This window comes from Neltuma alba, unplaced genomic scaffold, assembly GCF_004799145.2.
Source record: "Neltuma alba isolate B1F8T4 unplaced genomic scaffold, ASM479914v2 tig00005276_pilon, whole genome shotgun sequence".
Classification (NCBI taxonomy): domain Eukaryota; kingdom Viridiplantae; phylum Streptophyta; class Magnoliopsida; order Fabales; family Fabaceae; genus Neltuma; species Neltuma alba.
In genome coordinates this window covers 52,454-69,631 of record NW_021634045.1, presented here as the reverse complement: position 1 = coordinate 69,631, position 17,178 = coordinate 52,454, and the positions used below count along the sequence as shown (strand labels likewise).

Below are 17,178 nucleotides of genomic sequence, written 5' to 3'. Positions count from 1 at the left end.
ATTGCACATAATACAAAATTTCTATTAAAAAGGAGTTCAAATACAAATGATTAGAGAAAGTATTAATTCACACACATCTTTTACAAATAAACAACTTAATTAATTATCTTACGCTTTATAAATTATCTATCTAACTCCTCTATATTAAGGACTTAAAGAGAGTAAAAAATATGGTAAACAAGTTGATAGGAGTGCTTATAAATATGAGTGAGGGAATCTCAAAATTTTAAACTTGGCATTATCATCTCTCATTTATTAAGGGTGGGATAAAACAATAGTACAATGATTCTTTTAGACTCCCTTTGTCTCTTCCTTTTATAATTTTTTTTTGCCAGCATTTATAATTTCTTTTTAAACTATCCTTATTAATTACTTTCACATATTAAATAAATTTTCATCAATGTAGTAGTTCTCAACGTAAATTATTAGAGAGGATACTTCAAGAAAATTAACATAGATTTTTTAAATTATTAATTTAATCAATTTTTTTAATTTCTATAAACTAGTTACCTTTAACATACTAAAACAAGATTGAGTAAATCTTCTTTATTGACGTCGCAGGGTCCTTTCCCTTTATGACAACCGCACAGCTGTGGCGACAAGGTCTCGCTGAAAGATACAGATAATCATACATAAACGACAAATTTTAGATGAAATTTAACTCCCATAATTAAGTAGCATGATCGCTATGAGCATCAAATATAACATTTCATGCATGCTCTCGTTTTCATGCCACCACATCACATATACAGTTGAGTCCCATTTTTATAAATTATGAACTAAGATGGAGCCTTAATAATATTTTCTCCGATTTAAAATATAAGTATCAAATAATTAAATCATTCAATTCAAAAAATTAGTTAAAAATAAAAGACGTGTAAAAATATAACTTATTTTCCTAAAACATCCTTATTTATGGAGTGAGTGAGTAGGATAAAGAATGGGTAAGAAAAGATATTAGTGAGAATGAATGAAAAAAAGATGAGAGAAATCTATAATTAGTTAATAAAAAAATGCATTAAATGATAGGGCAAATTCAAATTAAAACTTGTAAAAAAATCAAACATCTTTAAAGGTTTTATGCTTATATTTTCAAACCAAGGAATTATATATGTTTATTTTGGCTACATTAAATATACAACTCAAAATTGTGACGCATGTGTTATTTTATAACTTAGATTTTTAATTTACTTAAATCTGTGAGAGGGCTGTGTTAGTTTAATTAATGATTATGACTATGTGAGTTTTGGATAATTAACATGCCAAGATGGGGAAGCTTTATGAGTTTAACTCTCTCCCATTATCACATGCTTATTTGGGTGGGCTTAAATAAGTGCTTATAAACACATGTTATGTAAGTTGAGATAAAATTTTTCTTATATACTTACTTTATATTCTGTAAATAAAAAACTACTTATAAGTTGTTTTCACACTAGGTCATTGGAGTTGGGTGACATATCTATTCATTCACCGCAACCGCACAGCTGGGCCGACAAGGGTAGGTTCACAGAAAATGGTTAAAGACTCTAATGATTCTTCTTTTTAAGTTTTGCCAAATCTTTTGCATTCATAACGAAATACCTAAACGACCCCTGCCAAGTATCGAGTGGGCCTATAAATAGAAGCTTCATACTCTCGTTTCCACACAACTCCATCAGACAAACGCATACAGAAACCCTCTGATCTGCTCACAATGAAGGCTGCCTTGCTTGCCCTCTTCTTCCTTGTCTTTGCCTTCACATCAGCCAAAGCTGGTGTTTTGGTTGTTGACACTGAAGGCAACCCCGTCAGAAATGGTGGCTCATACAACATCCTCCCAGCACGGTCTGGAAACGGTGGCGGCCTCGACCTTGCTGCCACTGGTGGCGAATCTTGCGCTGTTACCGTTGTTCAAGCCTTGTCAGAACAATCCAACGGTTCGCCCACCAGACTTTCTTCTCCTTACAGAGTCCGTTATCTCTACACAAACCTTGAAGTGGACCTCACCGCCGTTGCACCACCACAGTGCGCCGCGAAACCGGCGAGATGGACGATCGTCGGCCAAGAAGAGGAGAATAGGCAAGTGAAACTTGCGGGACAGCCAGACACCGTACGCGGTTCGTTTAGAATTCAGACACATCGTGGTTCGACTTACAAGATTGTGTTCTGTGAGAGTGGTGAAGAGTCTTGCAGGGCTCTGGGGCTTTCCAACGACAACAAAGGACACAGAATTTTGTCTATTAACGATGATAATCCTTTCGTTGTCGTGTTTCGTAAGGCTGAATCATCTTGTGCATGAAGGGTGGACTGTGCTGCGGAAATGCTGATGAAGCCACTGCGTGTTGCAGGCAGTTTACATAACTCCTTGCACGTAATAATAAATAAAATATATAATGCTTCGTGTGCTTTCCTTTTCCGCCTCTGTATCTGAAGCCTAACATAAATAAAATTATGTTCCAAGTGGCTTCCTTTTCTCTTTTCTAGCCCTTTCTCTACCATATATATATATATATATATATAAATATATATATATTACGTTTAAATTTGTCCAACTTAAACTACTCCTAGCTTTTTACTGCTATTGACGCCAAAATTTCAAGTATAATAAATATATACCCCTCCATATCGATTAATTAGTCCTTAATGCAAAATTCTTTATGAAATTTAATGAAGCACCTATGACGCAATTTCAAAATACGCTTTTGTCTTTTTTACTCTTGTTTATCTCTTTCATCCTTCTCATCTTTGTCTATCCAATTAACTATACCAGTGGTTGTTTGGAATTGTTAAAATTTGCTATATTTAACAACTTTTAACTAATTTTATTCAGATCATCAAAGTTGTTAGCAGGATTTATGAAAGGGATCAGAGGTTGTGCGTGCGTGCGTGCGTGCGTGTGTGTTAGCAGTGGGAGGGAGTACTAGATATAACTGGAATAATGGCCATATATCCTCTAGGATCGGTTGAAGAATGTAGTGGAATATTCTAAAAATGTGTCTCAAGAAGGACATTGCCAATGTTTATTATTTCTATACATTTACACGCATATAATCTTAGGTTTCTTGGCACTCACTGTTAATTAATTGGACATAATTAATGATAAATAAGCATAGAGGGTAGTAAAATCATTTATGAGGATTATTTATGTGGTTATGTTTAGTTTGTGTGATTTTCTGTTGTAGGACGTTTGATCTCTTTAGCTTGTTTGCATTTACATGTGAGGGACCCAAACTTAACTATTCATACAAAGAAAGAAAACAGTACTTCTTCGGTCCTAAATATATGACCTAACTGTTAAATTAATTTTGGTCCTAAATATAAGATCTATTTATTATATTTATCAATTTGTGCTAAACCACCCCTATGAATACTCTCTTAATCATAATCAAATAAGTAAGGGAGGAATGATATTAAAAAAGATGATTATAGTGTTTTAGGAAAAATATGTCATATTTCTTATAATTAACTTACCTAACTTCTTTAATATAATCAAACTAGTTAAATTTGTCTTATATTAAAGACTGAAAGAGTAATTTTTTCTCGGAAATGTTGCTAGTAAAATCTTAAAACTCAATACCTTTTATTTTATTATAGGGTAAATGTACAATTTTACCATACAACATTAATACAATGGAATTGTAAAGAGTTGAGGAACAAATAGAGATTGCAATCAATGAGTTTAGCCCAAATTAAAGAACATTTCCCTTTAATCATAGTATAATCAACTCAAAATCACTGTCAGTCCTCTAGCTCGCATGGTAGGTTCCTGAATTTGATGAAATGTACGTAGGAGGATAATTGCTGTCATTTCACATTATAAGCTGGGACAAAGCAGTCCATTCATGAATAGCTTGGGCGATTGTAATCATCTTTCACAGCTCTCCTCTTCCCATAGATCATAATTGCACTATTAGGAATCAGTTTCTGTGCTCATCACTTTGATGAGTACTTTAGACTCATTAGATCTTGATGATCAATATCTTATTTGGATGGTCTAGATTTGATTTTTTTTATATTTTTATATGATTATTTTAATATGAATACAATCTAAAATAGAGATAATCTCTTAACTATTATTCTTTAAAAGAAAATTTGTTACTTAAAAACAATTGATTAAAAATTTTAAATCTGGACACTGCAACTGACTCCACATATACTGTTTCCAATTCTAAATATAAGTGATCGTTATAAGATTTTAATTAAGGGATAATTTTTAATGCAAATAATTACAAGAATAACTAACTTAACTATTTATTTAATTTTTACAGATTAATTATGCAGTGACTTTTGTATTTTGCTTAAGAAGGCTAACCAAACATACACGTCGCATAATAACCAACCTCTGATTATCCTTATCATCCATCCCTACATCCACCCCGAAATGTTCCTAATATATGTACGATTCAAGATCCAAAACAATTTTCTTTAATTTGTTTGCCAACTTTTGTCTTAGTTTTCCACAATAATAATGAAGAAGCTACAGTTTTCAGTCATATCATTTTTTTTCCTTGCTCCAATTATTGCGACCGTCAATTTGGTCTTGAAGCTTCAAAACAATCGCAATCAGTGATGGCTTCAACTCTGGGGCCCTTTACAATTTCAAACTCAATAAATTTAAGTCTCTTTATATAACGACGTTTAAACTTACTAGATATTGCTCACTGATAAGCGACTTTATTTCCTTTTTTATATGTATAATTTTTTGCTCTAAATTATTTATAGCGTGGCAAAACTATACTCCTCAGATATAGTAGTTAGGTGGTTTAATTTAGTTATAATTGAATACAAGACTTCAATCCGTTTTGTTTTTTAAATTTGTTTTTTTTTTAAAACTATCTCGATTGATTGCACATAATACATAGTTTCTATCAAAGAGGAGTTCAAGTGTAAATGATTAAAGAGAGTATTTCATGAAAATTAACACACATCTTTTACAAATAAACACCTTGAATAATTATTTTACTTTTAATAAATTAGTTATCTAGCTTCTTTATATTAAAAACTTTGAGAGTAAAAAAGATGGTAAACAATTTGACAGGATTGCTTATAAACATGATTGAGAGAATCTCAAAATTTTAAACTAATGTTTTTTTTTGTCAACAGAATTTTAAACTTAGCTTTATCAGCTCTCATTTATTAAGTGTAGGACAAAACAATAACACCATGATTCTTTTGGACTCCCTCCAATCTTAAACGTGGAAATTTATCAAAAATTTTCTTTTGGTCCTAAATGTAATATTTCAACTTACTTTATCTCTTCCATTTCTAATTTCTTTTTAAAGCATCTCTATTAATTAATTTTACATATTAAAGAATTTTTCATCGATGCGGTAGTTTTCAATGTAAATTACCGGAGAGGACACTTCAAGAAAATTAACATATATTTTTTAAATTACTAATTTAATTAGTTTTTTTTAATTTCTATAAACTAGTTACCTTTAACATACTAAAACAAGATTGAGTAAATCTTCTTTATTGACGTCGCAGGGTCTTTTCCCTTTATGACAACCGCACAGCTGTGGCGACAAGGTCTCGCTGAAAGATAAAGATAATCATACATAAACGACAAAATTCAGATGAAATTTAAGTCCCATAATTGAGTAGCATCGCTATGAGCATCAAATATAACATTTCATGCATCCTCTCGTTTTCATGCCACCACATCACATATACAGTTGAATCCCACTTTTTTAAAATTATGAACTACTCTTCCTGTCCTAAATATAAGACCCTTACCATAAGAGTATAAAGATCTTATATTTAGGATCGAAGGAGTAAGATGCAACCTTAATAAAATTTTCTCTGATTTAAAATATACGTATAAAATAATTAAATAACTCAATTCAAAAAATTGGTTAAAATTAGTTCAAAATGAAAAACATGTAAAAATATAACTTCTTTTTCTAAAACATCCTTATTTATGGAGTGAGTGAGTAGGATAAAGAATGAGTGAGGAAAGATATTAGTGAGAATGATTGAAAAAAAGATGAGGGAAATATATAATTAATTAGTAATAAAAATAAAAAATGCATTAAATAATAGGAAAAATTCAAATTAAAACTTGAAAAAAAAATCAAACATCTTTAAAGATTTGATGCGTATATTTTCAAACTAAGGAATTATATATGTTTATTTTAGCTACATTAAATATACAACTCAAAATTGTGACGCATGTGTTAGTTTATGACCTAGTTTTTTAATTTACTTAAATCTGTGCGAGGGCTGTGTTAGTTTAATTAATGATTATGAATATATGAGTTTTGGATAATTAACACGCCAAAATGGGGAAGCTTCATGAGTTTAACTCTCCCATTATCCAGTGCTTATTTGGGTTGGTTTAGATAAGTGCTTTTAAGTACGCTTTATATAAGTTGAGATAAATTTTTTTCATATACTTAACTCGTATTTTATAAATTACGATTAAAAAACTACTTATAAGTTAGTATTGGAGTTGGGTGATGTATCTTTTCATTCACCGCAACCGCACAGCTGGGCCGACAAGGGTACGTTCAGAGAAAATTGTTAAAGACTCTAATGATTCTTCTTTTTAAGGATGTTAACGAAATCTTGATTTAATCCTCAAATAAATATGGGGTCCACAAATGACCTCACATCCTCAAAAATTTAACACCATGGTACGAACCTAATTAAAAGTTGGCCAAAATACACATAATGCCCTCACCTCTAGGTGACTTGCATAAGACCCCCTCAACTTTAAAAGTTTAAAAGACACACCCTCAACTTTCAGATTTTGACCATGAGCCCCTTACCATGAAATGGCCGTTAAATGTAATAGAGTGAGTGCCATGCCAGTTTATTAAAAATTATGTGACAAATGACATGTAATTTTGATTATCTTATTTATTTATTTTGGGTTAAAACTCAGAATTATACTAAAAGGCATTTTGGTGATTTAGAACCCCAGCACTCTGGATTTCAGGAACAGCGGTTGATGGTCGCCAGTATAGGGGGGGCCGGAACGGAGCTACTCTGGTGGTGGAGACCAAGTTTGGTCTGACGAATCTCTTCAAGAGACAAACAGGGAAATACTACTCAACTGCCAACTTTCATGGGGAAAATCAATGGTTGGCACTAGCAATTATGGAGATCGGGAGGGTGCAGGCAAGGATCGGAATCAACATGATTCTCGAAATCTCATGGGTATAAAAGGAAATAAAAGTCAATGATTCTCTCCGGAACTAAGACCAAATGAGGATAGATGGAGGATAGGGTTAAGAAGTATATATGCCTGATAAGGCGGAAGTCTTAAATAGGATAACAGGGAGAGAATAGTTCCTCAATGGAGGCATGGATACAATGGAGAGAGAACAAGCTGGGAGAGTTGGCAGGAATATCCCTAATAAAACCTGGGTGCAAGTGGGCCCAAAGAATAGCACCAAAAGCTCGAGAGGGGGGAACAGGCAAAGAAAATAGAAGCGGTCCAATAAAAAACCGATGAACCTATCAAACCTGTGAGGCTACTACAGGCCCAACGCGCGCTAGTCTCTAATAACCCATTTTCAACACCAGACACTATAGATTGGGCAGAGGATATAATCAGGGCACAGAAGGGAATAGAGCCCACGATATAAAACCACAGTACTCTGGATTTCAAGAACAGCGGTTGATGCAGGAAAGTGAGTCGTGGGGCTAATGTAAATAGAGAATTCCAACTGACAAATATGGAGCTAACAGTGGGTGCTATACCCCTTTCTTTAGAAATTGTTAATTAATGAAGCTACTTTTTTGGAATGCAAGAGGGACGGGGGCCCCTCCTTCCCAGGCTTGGTCCGAGAATTGGTTAGAAAGCACAAAGTGGATTTTCTTGCTATTCTAAAGACTCAAATAAGTGGTGATAAAGCCAGAAGAAGAGTACAGCGGTTGGGATTTTCTTACTATCAGATTGTTGGTGCATAGGGGTTTAGTGGGGGGCATTTGGGTCTTGAGGAATAATGATAAGTAGAGCTTTGAAGTTCTAGAAACCCACGAGCAATTTGTGCATGTCCGAGCTAATGATAGCCAATGTCAATCTTTTGTCACGGCAATCTATGCCAGCCCAAATCCTGTTAAACAACGTAATGCATGGAGAGACCTGAAGCTCGTTCAACGTAGTCCATGGAGCATGGTGCATGAGAGGGGACTTTAATGGGACTATAAGAACACATGAACAGCGTTCTACTTCTAATTCAGGAAGTAACACAGATAGAGACTTTAGTTTGTGGGTAGAGGAAATAAAACTCAATGACCTGGGCTGTAATGGTCGCTTTTATACTTGGAAGCGAGAGTAGGATAGACAAAGTACTAGTTCTGGGGAATTCTAAGTTTCTTAGTGTTTATCTAGAAGCTTCTATTCTACATTAACCTTTCTTTAAGTCAGATCATAGGCCCCTTCTTCTAAGCTTAACGAAGGAGGAGACGCAACAAGGACGGAGAGAAATACCTTTTAGATTTGTGGCATCGTGGGTGCTGCACCAGAATTTTGGGGACTTCGTGAGACGTAATTGGCATACGGACTGGGAATGGCAGAATAATATGAAAAATTTTCAGTCCCAAATCATAAAATGGAGCCACAATGTATTTGGGCACTCGGGTCGAAAGAAAAGACATTTGATGAACAGATTTGAGGGACTCACAAACAGAACAAATACATGTTTTAATAAATATTCCTTGGAGCTCCTTATTCAAAAAGTTTGGAGGGACTTGGAAGAAGTGATCCTCCAAGAGGACCTGCTATGGGCATAAAAATTCGTAGTCATTAGGTGACAAGAACTCCAAATATTCCCATACTCGGGCCAATAGTCGATGGAAACGCAATAAAATTGCCACCTTGCAAGATGATTGTGGAGTGTGGATTTATGAAGAAGCCGCTATAAAGGATGTTGCTTTGAATTTCTACCAGAACCTTTTTACCGAGGATGAATGTGACACCTCTGAATCAGCTGGTAATCTTTCTTATCCTCCTATTCTAGATGAGATGGTTCGAATGATGGGCCATGAAGCCTCTACTGACGAAATAAAACAAGCTATCTTTTCTGTGGGGGCTCTTAAGGCTCCGGGTCCTAATGGCTTAAATGCCCTTTTCTATCAACACTAATGGGAGCAGGTCGAGGCCTTAGTTGTTAATCTTATCCAGGGAGCATTTCGAAACCCCTCATTAGTTGGAGAAATAAATAAACCTTTAATTGTGTTGATTCTGAAGAAAGAGCAACCAGACACCATATGAGACTTCCGCCCTATTAGTCTTTGTAATGTTATTTACACGGCAATCACCAAAATCATTGCTAATAAAATCAAGACCATCTTGCCATCTGTTATTTCTCCTAATCAATGCAGATTTGTACCTCATAGACATGGGTCTGATAATATCATAATTGCTCAAGAGGTTATTCACTTGATGAGGAGTATGAGGTGAAAGAAGGGTTTTATGGCCATCAAAATTGACCTTAAAAAAACCTATGATCATTGTTGATGGAGCTTTGTCATGAATTGCCCGGAAGAGCTGAATGTACCCGGCCCATTATATTAAGAATATGATTCAGCAATGTATTATGTCCCCAACAATGCGAATACTGTGGGAAGGAAGCATAACTCAGGAGATATCACCCTCTTATGGTTTACGACAAGGTGACCCTATCTTACCTTATCTCTTCATTATTTGTATGGAAAAACTTGCTCATTTGATACAGGAAGAAGTACAGTGAAAGAGGTCTAGACCGATTAAACTGCATAAGAGTGGACCCCCTATATCTCATCTATTCTTTGCCGACGATCTGATCCTCTTTGCAGAAACTTCTCTCGGACAGGTTGAAATCATTAATTATTTTCTGGAGAAGTTTTATAAGCTCTCAAGGCCGAAGGTGAGCCAGAGTAAAACGCGTGTCTTCTTCTCCCCAAATATGAACCATAACCCAAGAAGCCAACTTAGTGAAGAGCTAGGCCTACTCCAACAGCTGAGCTGGACAAATACTTGGGAGTCCCGTTACATCATGAGCAAGTTAAAAAAAGACACCTACAGCTATGTAGTTGATAAAGGGAAGCAGAGGCTCAGCAGCTGGAAGATAAATACGCTCTCGTTTGCTGGAAGGCAGACGCTAGCTAACTCAGGGATACAAGCCATGCCCTTGTACCCAATGCAAACAAGCATCTTGCCTGCGGCTACTTGTGAGGACTTAGATAAAAGAGCCAGGGGCTTCCTATAGGGCACAACAAGAGAGAGGAAACGGGTCCATCTCGTCTCTTGGTCTGAAGTTTTGTAAGGAAAAACGGCATGGGGGCCCCGAATTATGACACAGAAGGCTCGAAAATAAAGCTTTCATGACAAAAGCGGGCTGGGGGCTGATCCAGGATCGAAATGCTTTATGGGCTAAAGTTATCCGCAGTAAATATAAATGTGGGGAGGACTTGCTGCCTAAGATTGACAGATCACGACCCGGGTCAAATTTCTGGAAGGGGATAAAGGAGAACTGGGATTATGTGGTCCAGGGGACAGAGCGTGTTATGAGAAGCAATGGAGAAGAGACAGTTCGTGAAAGCTTGAAAATACAGGAACCTTCTCGACAAGATTAGCATACTGCCCACTACAAGGTGGAACCTTGAACACGAATACCATATGGAATACTCAAGCTCGCTCAGCGTTGTAAGACTTTCTGCTGGTTAACCATGCATGACAGGCCTTTAACAAACGAGGAACAAAAATGAAGGGGTGTATGCCAAACAAGTGAGTGCTGCTGGTGTGGCCATCACACATAAGAGAGCCTCCACATTTTGCGTGATTGTCTTGACATCCGACACTTATGGCAGAATCTTATTAAATTTGCGACTGGATTTTTTAATACCAACCTCTGGGATTGGTGCACTTTAAACCTCCGTGATGACATTGGTGCAAAGCAAGACCATTGGCGGGAGTTTTTTTGTTACTATCTACTGGCTGTTATGGAAACGGAGAAATGAGAAAGTTTTTGAGAATACTGAAGCGGAAGTGACCACTATTGTTTATAAAATAAAAGCAATTATTGGGAGTTTTAACTCAGCTGCGACAAACCTAAATGGTATCTCCATGGGAGGACAAACCCAACGGCCAAAGGAACCCATTTATGCCCTTCCTGAAGGGTGGGTTGAGATATTTGTGGATGGAGCTTATTCGATAACCAACAACAAAGTAGGCAGTGGGGGCCTCATTAAAGCAGGTGATAGGAATATGGTTGAAGCTTTCATGTTGAATGTACTAAACAGTGACCCCTTGGGTTCTGAACTCTGGGCGTGTATCATGGGGTTTCGATGCGCATGGGATGGTGGTTATCGCAAAGTGCGCCTGAGGAGCGACTCTCTTGAAGCGTTGGAGCTGATAAAGGCAAGGGGTAGTGATATCCATATTCACTAGGACCTAATATGTGAAGTAAGACGACTGGTCGATAGAGACTGGACGCTGGAGATGCACTATCAAGGAACTCAACTTTCATGCAGACCAGCTGGCAAAGAGGGCGTTCGGATTGCCTTCTGGGTCGCATATCCTACGAGCAGACGCTATATCTCCTTTTTTTGGAACTCTAGCGTAAACTTGGCGCTGAGTTTCTTTCCTTTGTATTTAAAAAAAAAAAAAAGGATAAAATTAAAAAGTTGTTATATTTTAATAGAGAGTTAATGCAGTTTAAAATTTTTCTTGGCTTGTGTGAAATATGCTGGAAATGTTTAATAAATAGTAATAGGGGAGTAATTTTTTTTAATTTGCCCTTAATTATTTATTCTCTTTCCTTTTTTATACTATCTTTCATCATATTTTTTCATACATTCTCTTTCATCCTTTTTTTAATTTATTATAAGGGCATATTTAAAAACAAAAGTATATTTTTATCATATTTATTATTTTTAACTAATTTTAACTAATTATTTGTTATACTTGAATTAGTTATTTGAAACTTATGTTAGGTACCAAAAAGAATATTTCCTTAGGATATAATACTTTTTTCTTGTTCTTAATATAAGATTTATAATTCAATCAGAATTACAAACTAAATCTTATATTAAAAGGGAAAGGTAGCATGCAAGTTACAAAAGATGGAATTAAAGGACAGACTATACATGTACGAATCATAATTGAACCACACGTACAATTATATACATCCAATCTCTGAGTGGCCAAAAAATATCCATCCAGTCTCTCTTAAGCGAAGATTGAATTAGTATATTCATACTATATGAAATAATACGTTATATTAATTAATGTTTTCTAATTCATGTGCAAAACTTTAAACGTGAACTAGAAATTTAAGTCTAGATTTTCTAAGCTCACTAGATATTGCTCAAAAGATAGGTTTCTTTTTTTTTTTTTTTAATGACCTGAACAAAGGACAGGTTTAATTATACGCACATATGTATACTTTTTGCAACTAATGAAACAGATATTATAAACAACTTTCGAGGTTAAATTTCAGACGATTGCTGAGAGAAGATAAACGATGAGTGAGAGGATATTCTCGAAACATTATTAAGTGTCAATTATTAAGGATATACATAGGGCAAAACATCAATAGCTTGATCCCTGATATTTTTGTCTTTTTTAATTGACGTGTCTCCGTCGTCACCACACATCAGTGGCCTGTGGCGACAAGGTTTGCTTGAAGACAAAAGTTAAAATACACGTGCCCATAAATAGAACATGTTGTCCTCTAGTTACACACCCCATCAGTTTCGCAGATAAATCTTCTGAATAAAGATTAATTTTAAAAGTTGTCGACCGCGGTATTTGATTAATTTTACTACTGAGAGTTCTTTTTATTTTTTTTAACAGTGAGATTTGGTTCCGTTTATTATAAAGTATTAAAAATAAGAAATGAGAATTGAAATTTAAAAAACCTATTAAAAACATGTTTAGTGTGAAAATTGCTTGTTACTTAAAATTAAGTAAACTCGGGTGAGTTTGAGGAATACCATGCGGGGTTAACCTAAAATAGAACTACTAATTTGGTGACATTTTAATCCCTTCACGAAAAAAATATTACATTATTAGCAACTACAAAAAAGTCAGTCATAATTGAATTGAATTTCAAGATGCGGTAATCTTTCTTTTGTTTTTTTTGTGTCAACTTGTATCGTGTAATATCTAAACTTTTCGTACCACACAGTTATGGCCTGTGACGATAAGGTTTCCCTTAAAGATAAGAATTAAAATGCGCACATGCCCATAAACAGAACGCTTCGTTCTCTAGTTTCAGTCACCACCAATTTCATAGATGAATCTACTAAATAAAGAGGGTGTCATCCTTTAAAAAAAAAAAAACAGCTAGAATGTTCAAGAGCAATCTTGAAATTAAAGTTATCCCTGAAACTGAAAGTCACATTTTAAACTGCAGTATTTGTTTTCACTTTTGAAAGTTCTTTTGCTTTTTTTTTTTTTCCAGTGACATTTAAAAGACATCGCCGTTAAAGAACTATATATTACGGGGGACTTTTTAAAGTCGTCACTAAAATTCTTACACTTAATTAGTGACAACGAAAAGTCACCATCATAATTGAATTCAAAGATGTAATCATCTCCCCCCCCCCCAAAAAATTTTTTGGTGTCACTTGCGTCGGGTAATATCTAAACTGCCCCTCCTTCTCATACCGTGCAAGTTCTATAAATAGAACCCTTCATCCTCTCATTTTTACACACCAAGAGCAATGAAGACCACCATGTTTGCCCTCTTCCTTCTCCTTGCCTTCGCCTCTTCGGCCACAGCCGGTGTTGTTCTGGACACAAATGGCGACGCGGTTGATAACAACGGAGCCGCCTACTACATCCTCCCGGATATTTTTGCAAAAGGCGGAGGCTTAGCCCTAGCCAGCACGGACAAGGAAACTTGCCCTCTTACCGTCGTGCAATTACCATCTGAAGTCCAAAACGGCTTGCCCCTGAGAATTTCGTCGCCATTAAGAATTGCAATCATCAAAACAGACATGAATGTGGATATCTCCTTCATTGCTGTACCAGCATGTGCTTCTACACCGTCCAAGTGGACCGTTGTTGAGGGCAAGGAAGGCGCAAAGTCGGTGAAAATCACTGGGTACGGTAACACTTTGAAGGGTTGGTTCAGGATTCAGAATTACAGTCGCTTGGCGTATAAGATTGTGTTCTGTCCCACTGATGCTGATTCTTGTGAAGATGTTGGGATTTCAACGGATGATGATGGAAATAGGCGTTTGGTTATCTCTAATGGCAACCCTTTCGCGGTTGTGTTCGTGAAAGCCACATCACTTGAAGCTTGATAAGTCTTTAGAAGTATCAAATCGTCTATCAATAAGATCATCTGAATGATGTTTCCTTGTGATAAGTTATGACGATTAAATAAAATGATGCTTCAAACTGGCTCTCTCTCCCCCCCCCTTCTGCTTGTAAATTTTTTGTTGTTTAGGACATTTTGCTTTATTGATTTATTGAGTGCTTTGCTTGTATTATGGTTCTTTTTACATTTTTGGTTTCTTAATTTATTAAGTATTGTTGGGTGGGTGGAATTGGAAGTAACTCTCCTAAAATTGTTTTTTACGTCAACACGAATGCCAACACAAGATTTCTCGCTTAAGTGGTCACTGTCAATTTTGACACAATTTTTTTTTTGAAATTAAAGTAATGAACCTCTTTCTTATTTTTAATCTGCAAGTGACAAATTTTAGATTAATACCCTTAGACACCCACTGCTGAACAGGCCAACATGAAGGACAGGGAATTTGTTAAACTTAGCCTTATCAAAATTTTAAACTTAGCCTTATCAACCCTCATTTATTAAGTATAGGACAAAACAATAATGCCATGATTTTTTAGGCTCCCTCCAATCTTAAATATAAAAGTTAATTAAAAATTTTATTTTGGTTCTAAATGTAATATTTCAACTTACTTTGTCTCTTTTGGCCCAAAAAAAAAGCTTACTTTGTCTCTCCCATTTATAATTTCTTTTCAAATTATCCCTATTAATTAATTTCACGTATTAAATAAATTTTCTTTAATGAGGAACTTTTCATTGTAAATTATTAGAGGGATTCTTCAAGAAAATTAACATATATTTTTTAAATTATTAATTTAATCAATTTTTTTAATTTCTATTAATTAGTTACCTTTAACATCCTAAAACAAGATTGAGTACATCTTTTTGATTGACGTGGCGACAAGGTTTCGTTGAAAGATAAAGATAATCATGCATAAACGACAAAATTCAGATGAAATTTAACTCCCATAATTGAGTAGCATCCCTATGAGCATCAAATATAACATTTCATGCACCCTCTGGTTTTCATGCCACCACATCACATTTACAGTTGAGTCCCATTTTTATAAATTATGAACTAAGATGGAGCCTTAATAATATTTTCTCCTATTTAAAATATAATTATCAAATAATTAAATCATTCAATTCAAAAAATTGGTTAAAATTAGTTAAAAATAAAAGACATGTAAAATATAACTTATTTTCCTAAAACATCCTTATTTATGGAGTGAGTGAGTATGTATGATAAAGAATGAGTGAGCAAAGATATTACTGAGAACGAATAAAAAAAAAAGAGAGAAATACATAATTAATTGATAATAATAATGAAAAAAATGCATTAAATAATAGGACAAATTTTAATTAAAACTTGTAAAAAAAAAAAAAGATCTTTAAAGATTTGGTGCTTATATTTTCGAACCAAGGGATTATATATGTTTATTTTAGCTACATCAAATATACAACTCAAAATTGTGACGTATGTGTTATTTTAGAAACTAGTTTTTTAATTTACTTAAATCTGTGAGAGGGCTGTGTTAGTTTAATTAATGATTATGAATATGAGTTTTGGATAATTAACATGCCAAAATGGGGAAGCTTTATGAGTTTAACTCTCTCCCATTATCTTATTTGGGTTGGCTTAAATAAGTGTTTATAAGCGCATTTCATGTATGTTAAAACAAAATTTTCACACTAGGTCATTGGAGTTGGGTGATATATCTTTTCATTCACCGCAACCGCAAAGCTGGGCCGACAAGGGTAGGTTCAGAGAAAATAGTTAAACACTCTAATGATTCTTCTCTTTGAGCAAGTTAACGAAATTCTGCCAAGGATTCTTGAGTTAAACCTCAAATAAATATGGGGTCCACAAATGACCTCACATCCACAAAATTTTGACATCATTGTACGAACATAATTAAAAGTTTGCAAATGTTATTATTTTTAATCCTTTATCTCTCCACAAACTTTGATTTGGACCTCACCGTCGTTGCACCACCAAAGTGCCCAGCCCAACCGGCAAAATGGACGATCGTCGGCCGAGAAGAAGAGAATAGGCAAGTGAAATATGCGGGACAGCCAGACACCGTACGTGGTTCGTTTAGAATTCAGACACATCATGGTTTGACCTATAAGATTGTGTTCTGTGAGAGTGGTGAAGAGTCTTGCAGTGCTCTTGGGATTCCCAAGGACAATAAAGGACACAGAATTTTGGCTATTAACGATGAGAATCCTTTCATTGTCGTGTTTCGTAAGGCTGAATCATCTTGTGCATGAAGGGTCTACTGTGCTGCGGAAATGCTGATGAAGCCACTGCATGTTGCAAGTAGTTTACATAACTCCTTGCACTTAATAATAAATAAAATAATGCTTCATATGCTTTCCTTTCCTACCTCTGTATCTGAAGCCTAAAATAAATAAAATTATGTTCCAAGTGGCTTCCTTTTCTCTTTTCTGGCCCTTTCTCTACTATATCTACCACACACACACACATATATATATTACGTTTAAATTTGTACAACTTAAACTACTCCTAGCCTTTTCTTGCTATTGACGCCAAAATTTCAAGTATAATATATATACCCCTCCATATCGATTAGTCCTTAATACAAAATTCTTTATGAAATTCAGTGAAGCATCTATGACGCAATTTCAGAATACCCTTTGTCTTTCTGACTATTTTATATTCCTTCCATCCTCCTCATCTTTGTCTGTCCAATTAACTATACCACTGGTTGTTTTGGAATTGTTAAAATTTGCTATATTTAACAACTTTTAACTAATTTTATTCACATCATCAAAGTTGTTAAGAGATATAACTGGAATAAAGGCCACATATACTCTAAGATCGGTCGAAGAAAGTAGTGGATTATTCTAAAAACATGTCTCAAGAAGGACAGTTACAGAGCTTATTATTTCTGTACATTTGGATGTATATCATCTTAAATTTCTTCGTGCTCATTAT

The 17,178-nt window shown here is 34.9% G+C and overlaps 4 protein-coding genes across 4 annotated transcripts; all 4 read left to right on the top strand.

The window, feature by feature from the left end:
• The first annotated feature begins 1,693 nt into the window (after nt 1-1,693).
• Nucleotides 1,694-2,278, top strand: LOC114747358 (trypsin inhibitor DE5 alpha chain-like). The gene has a single exon (XM_028935678.1). The coding sequence runs from the start codon at nt 1,694-1,696 to the stop codon at nt 2,276-2,278; it is 585 nt and encodes a 194-aa protein (XP_028791511.1).
• Nucleotides 2,279-10,849: 8,571 nt separating this feature from the next.
• Nucleotides 10,850-11,359, top strand: LOC114747357 (uncharacterized). The gene has a single exon (XM_028935677.1). It carries the CDS (start codon nt 10,850-10,852, stop codon nt 11,357-11,359), a length of 510 nt encoding a protein of 169 aa, XP_028791510.1.
• Nucleotides 11,360-13,638: 2,279 nt separating this feature from the next.
• Nucleotides 13,639-14,330, top strand: LOC114747356 (kunitz-type trypsin inhibitor KTI1-like). Its single transcript, XM_028935676.1, has one exon. The coding sequence runs from the start codon at nt 13,639-13,641 to the stop codon at nt 14,221-14,223; it is 585 nt and encodes a 194-aa protein (XP_028791509.1). The 3' UTR covers nt 14,224-14,330.
• A 1,815-nt stretch (nt 14,331-16,145) lies between these two features.
• Nucleotides 16,146-16,490, top strand: LOC114747355 (trypsin inhibitor DE-3-like). The gene has a single exon (XM_028935675.1). The coding sequence runs from the start codon at nt 16,146-16,148 to the stop codon at nt 16,488-16,490; it is 345 nt and encodes a 114-aa protein (XP_028791508.1).
• Nucleotides 16,491-17,178: the final 688 nt, after the last annotated feature.

Excerpts from the sequence above, each read along its gene's own strand:
- LOC114747358 (XM_028935678.1), top strand. The coding sequence starts at position 1,694 with ATGAAGGCTGCCTTGCTTGCCCTCTTCTTCCTTGTCTTTGCCTTCACA.
- LOC114747355 (XM_028935675.1), top strand. The coding sequence starts at position 16,146 with ATGTTATTATTTTTAATCCTTTATCTCTCCACAAACTTTGATTTGGAC.
- LOC114747356 (XM_028935676.1), top strand. The coding sequence starts at position 13,639 with ATGAAGACCACCATGTTTGCCCTCTTCCTTCTCCTTGCCTTCGCCTCT.
- LOC114747357 (XM_028935677.1), top strand. The coding sequence starts at position 10,850 with ATGACATTGGTGCAAAGCAAGACCATTGGCGGGAGTTTTTTTGTTACT.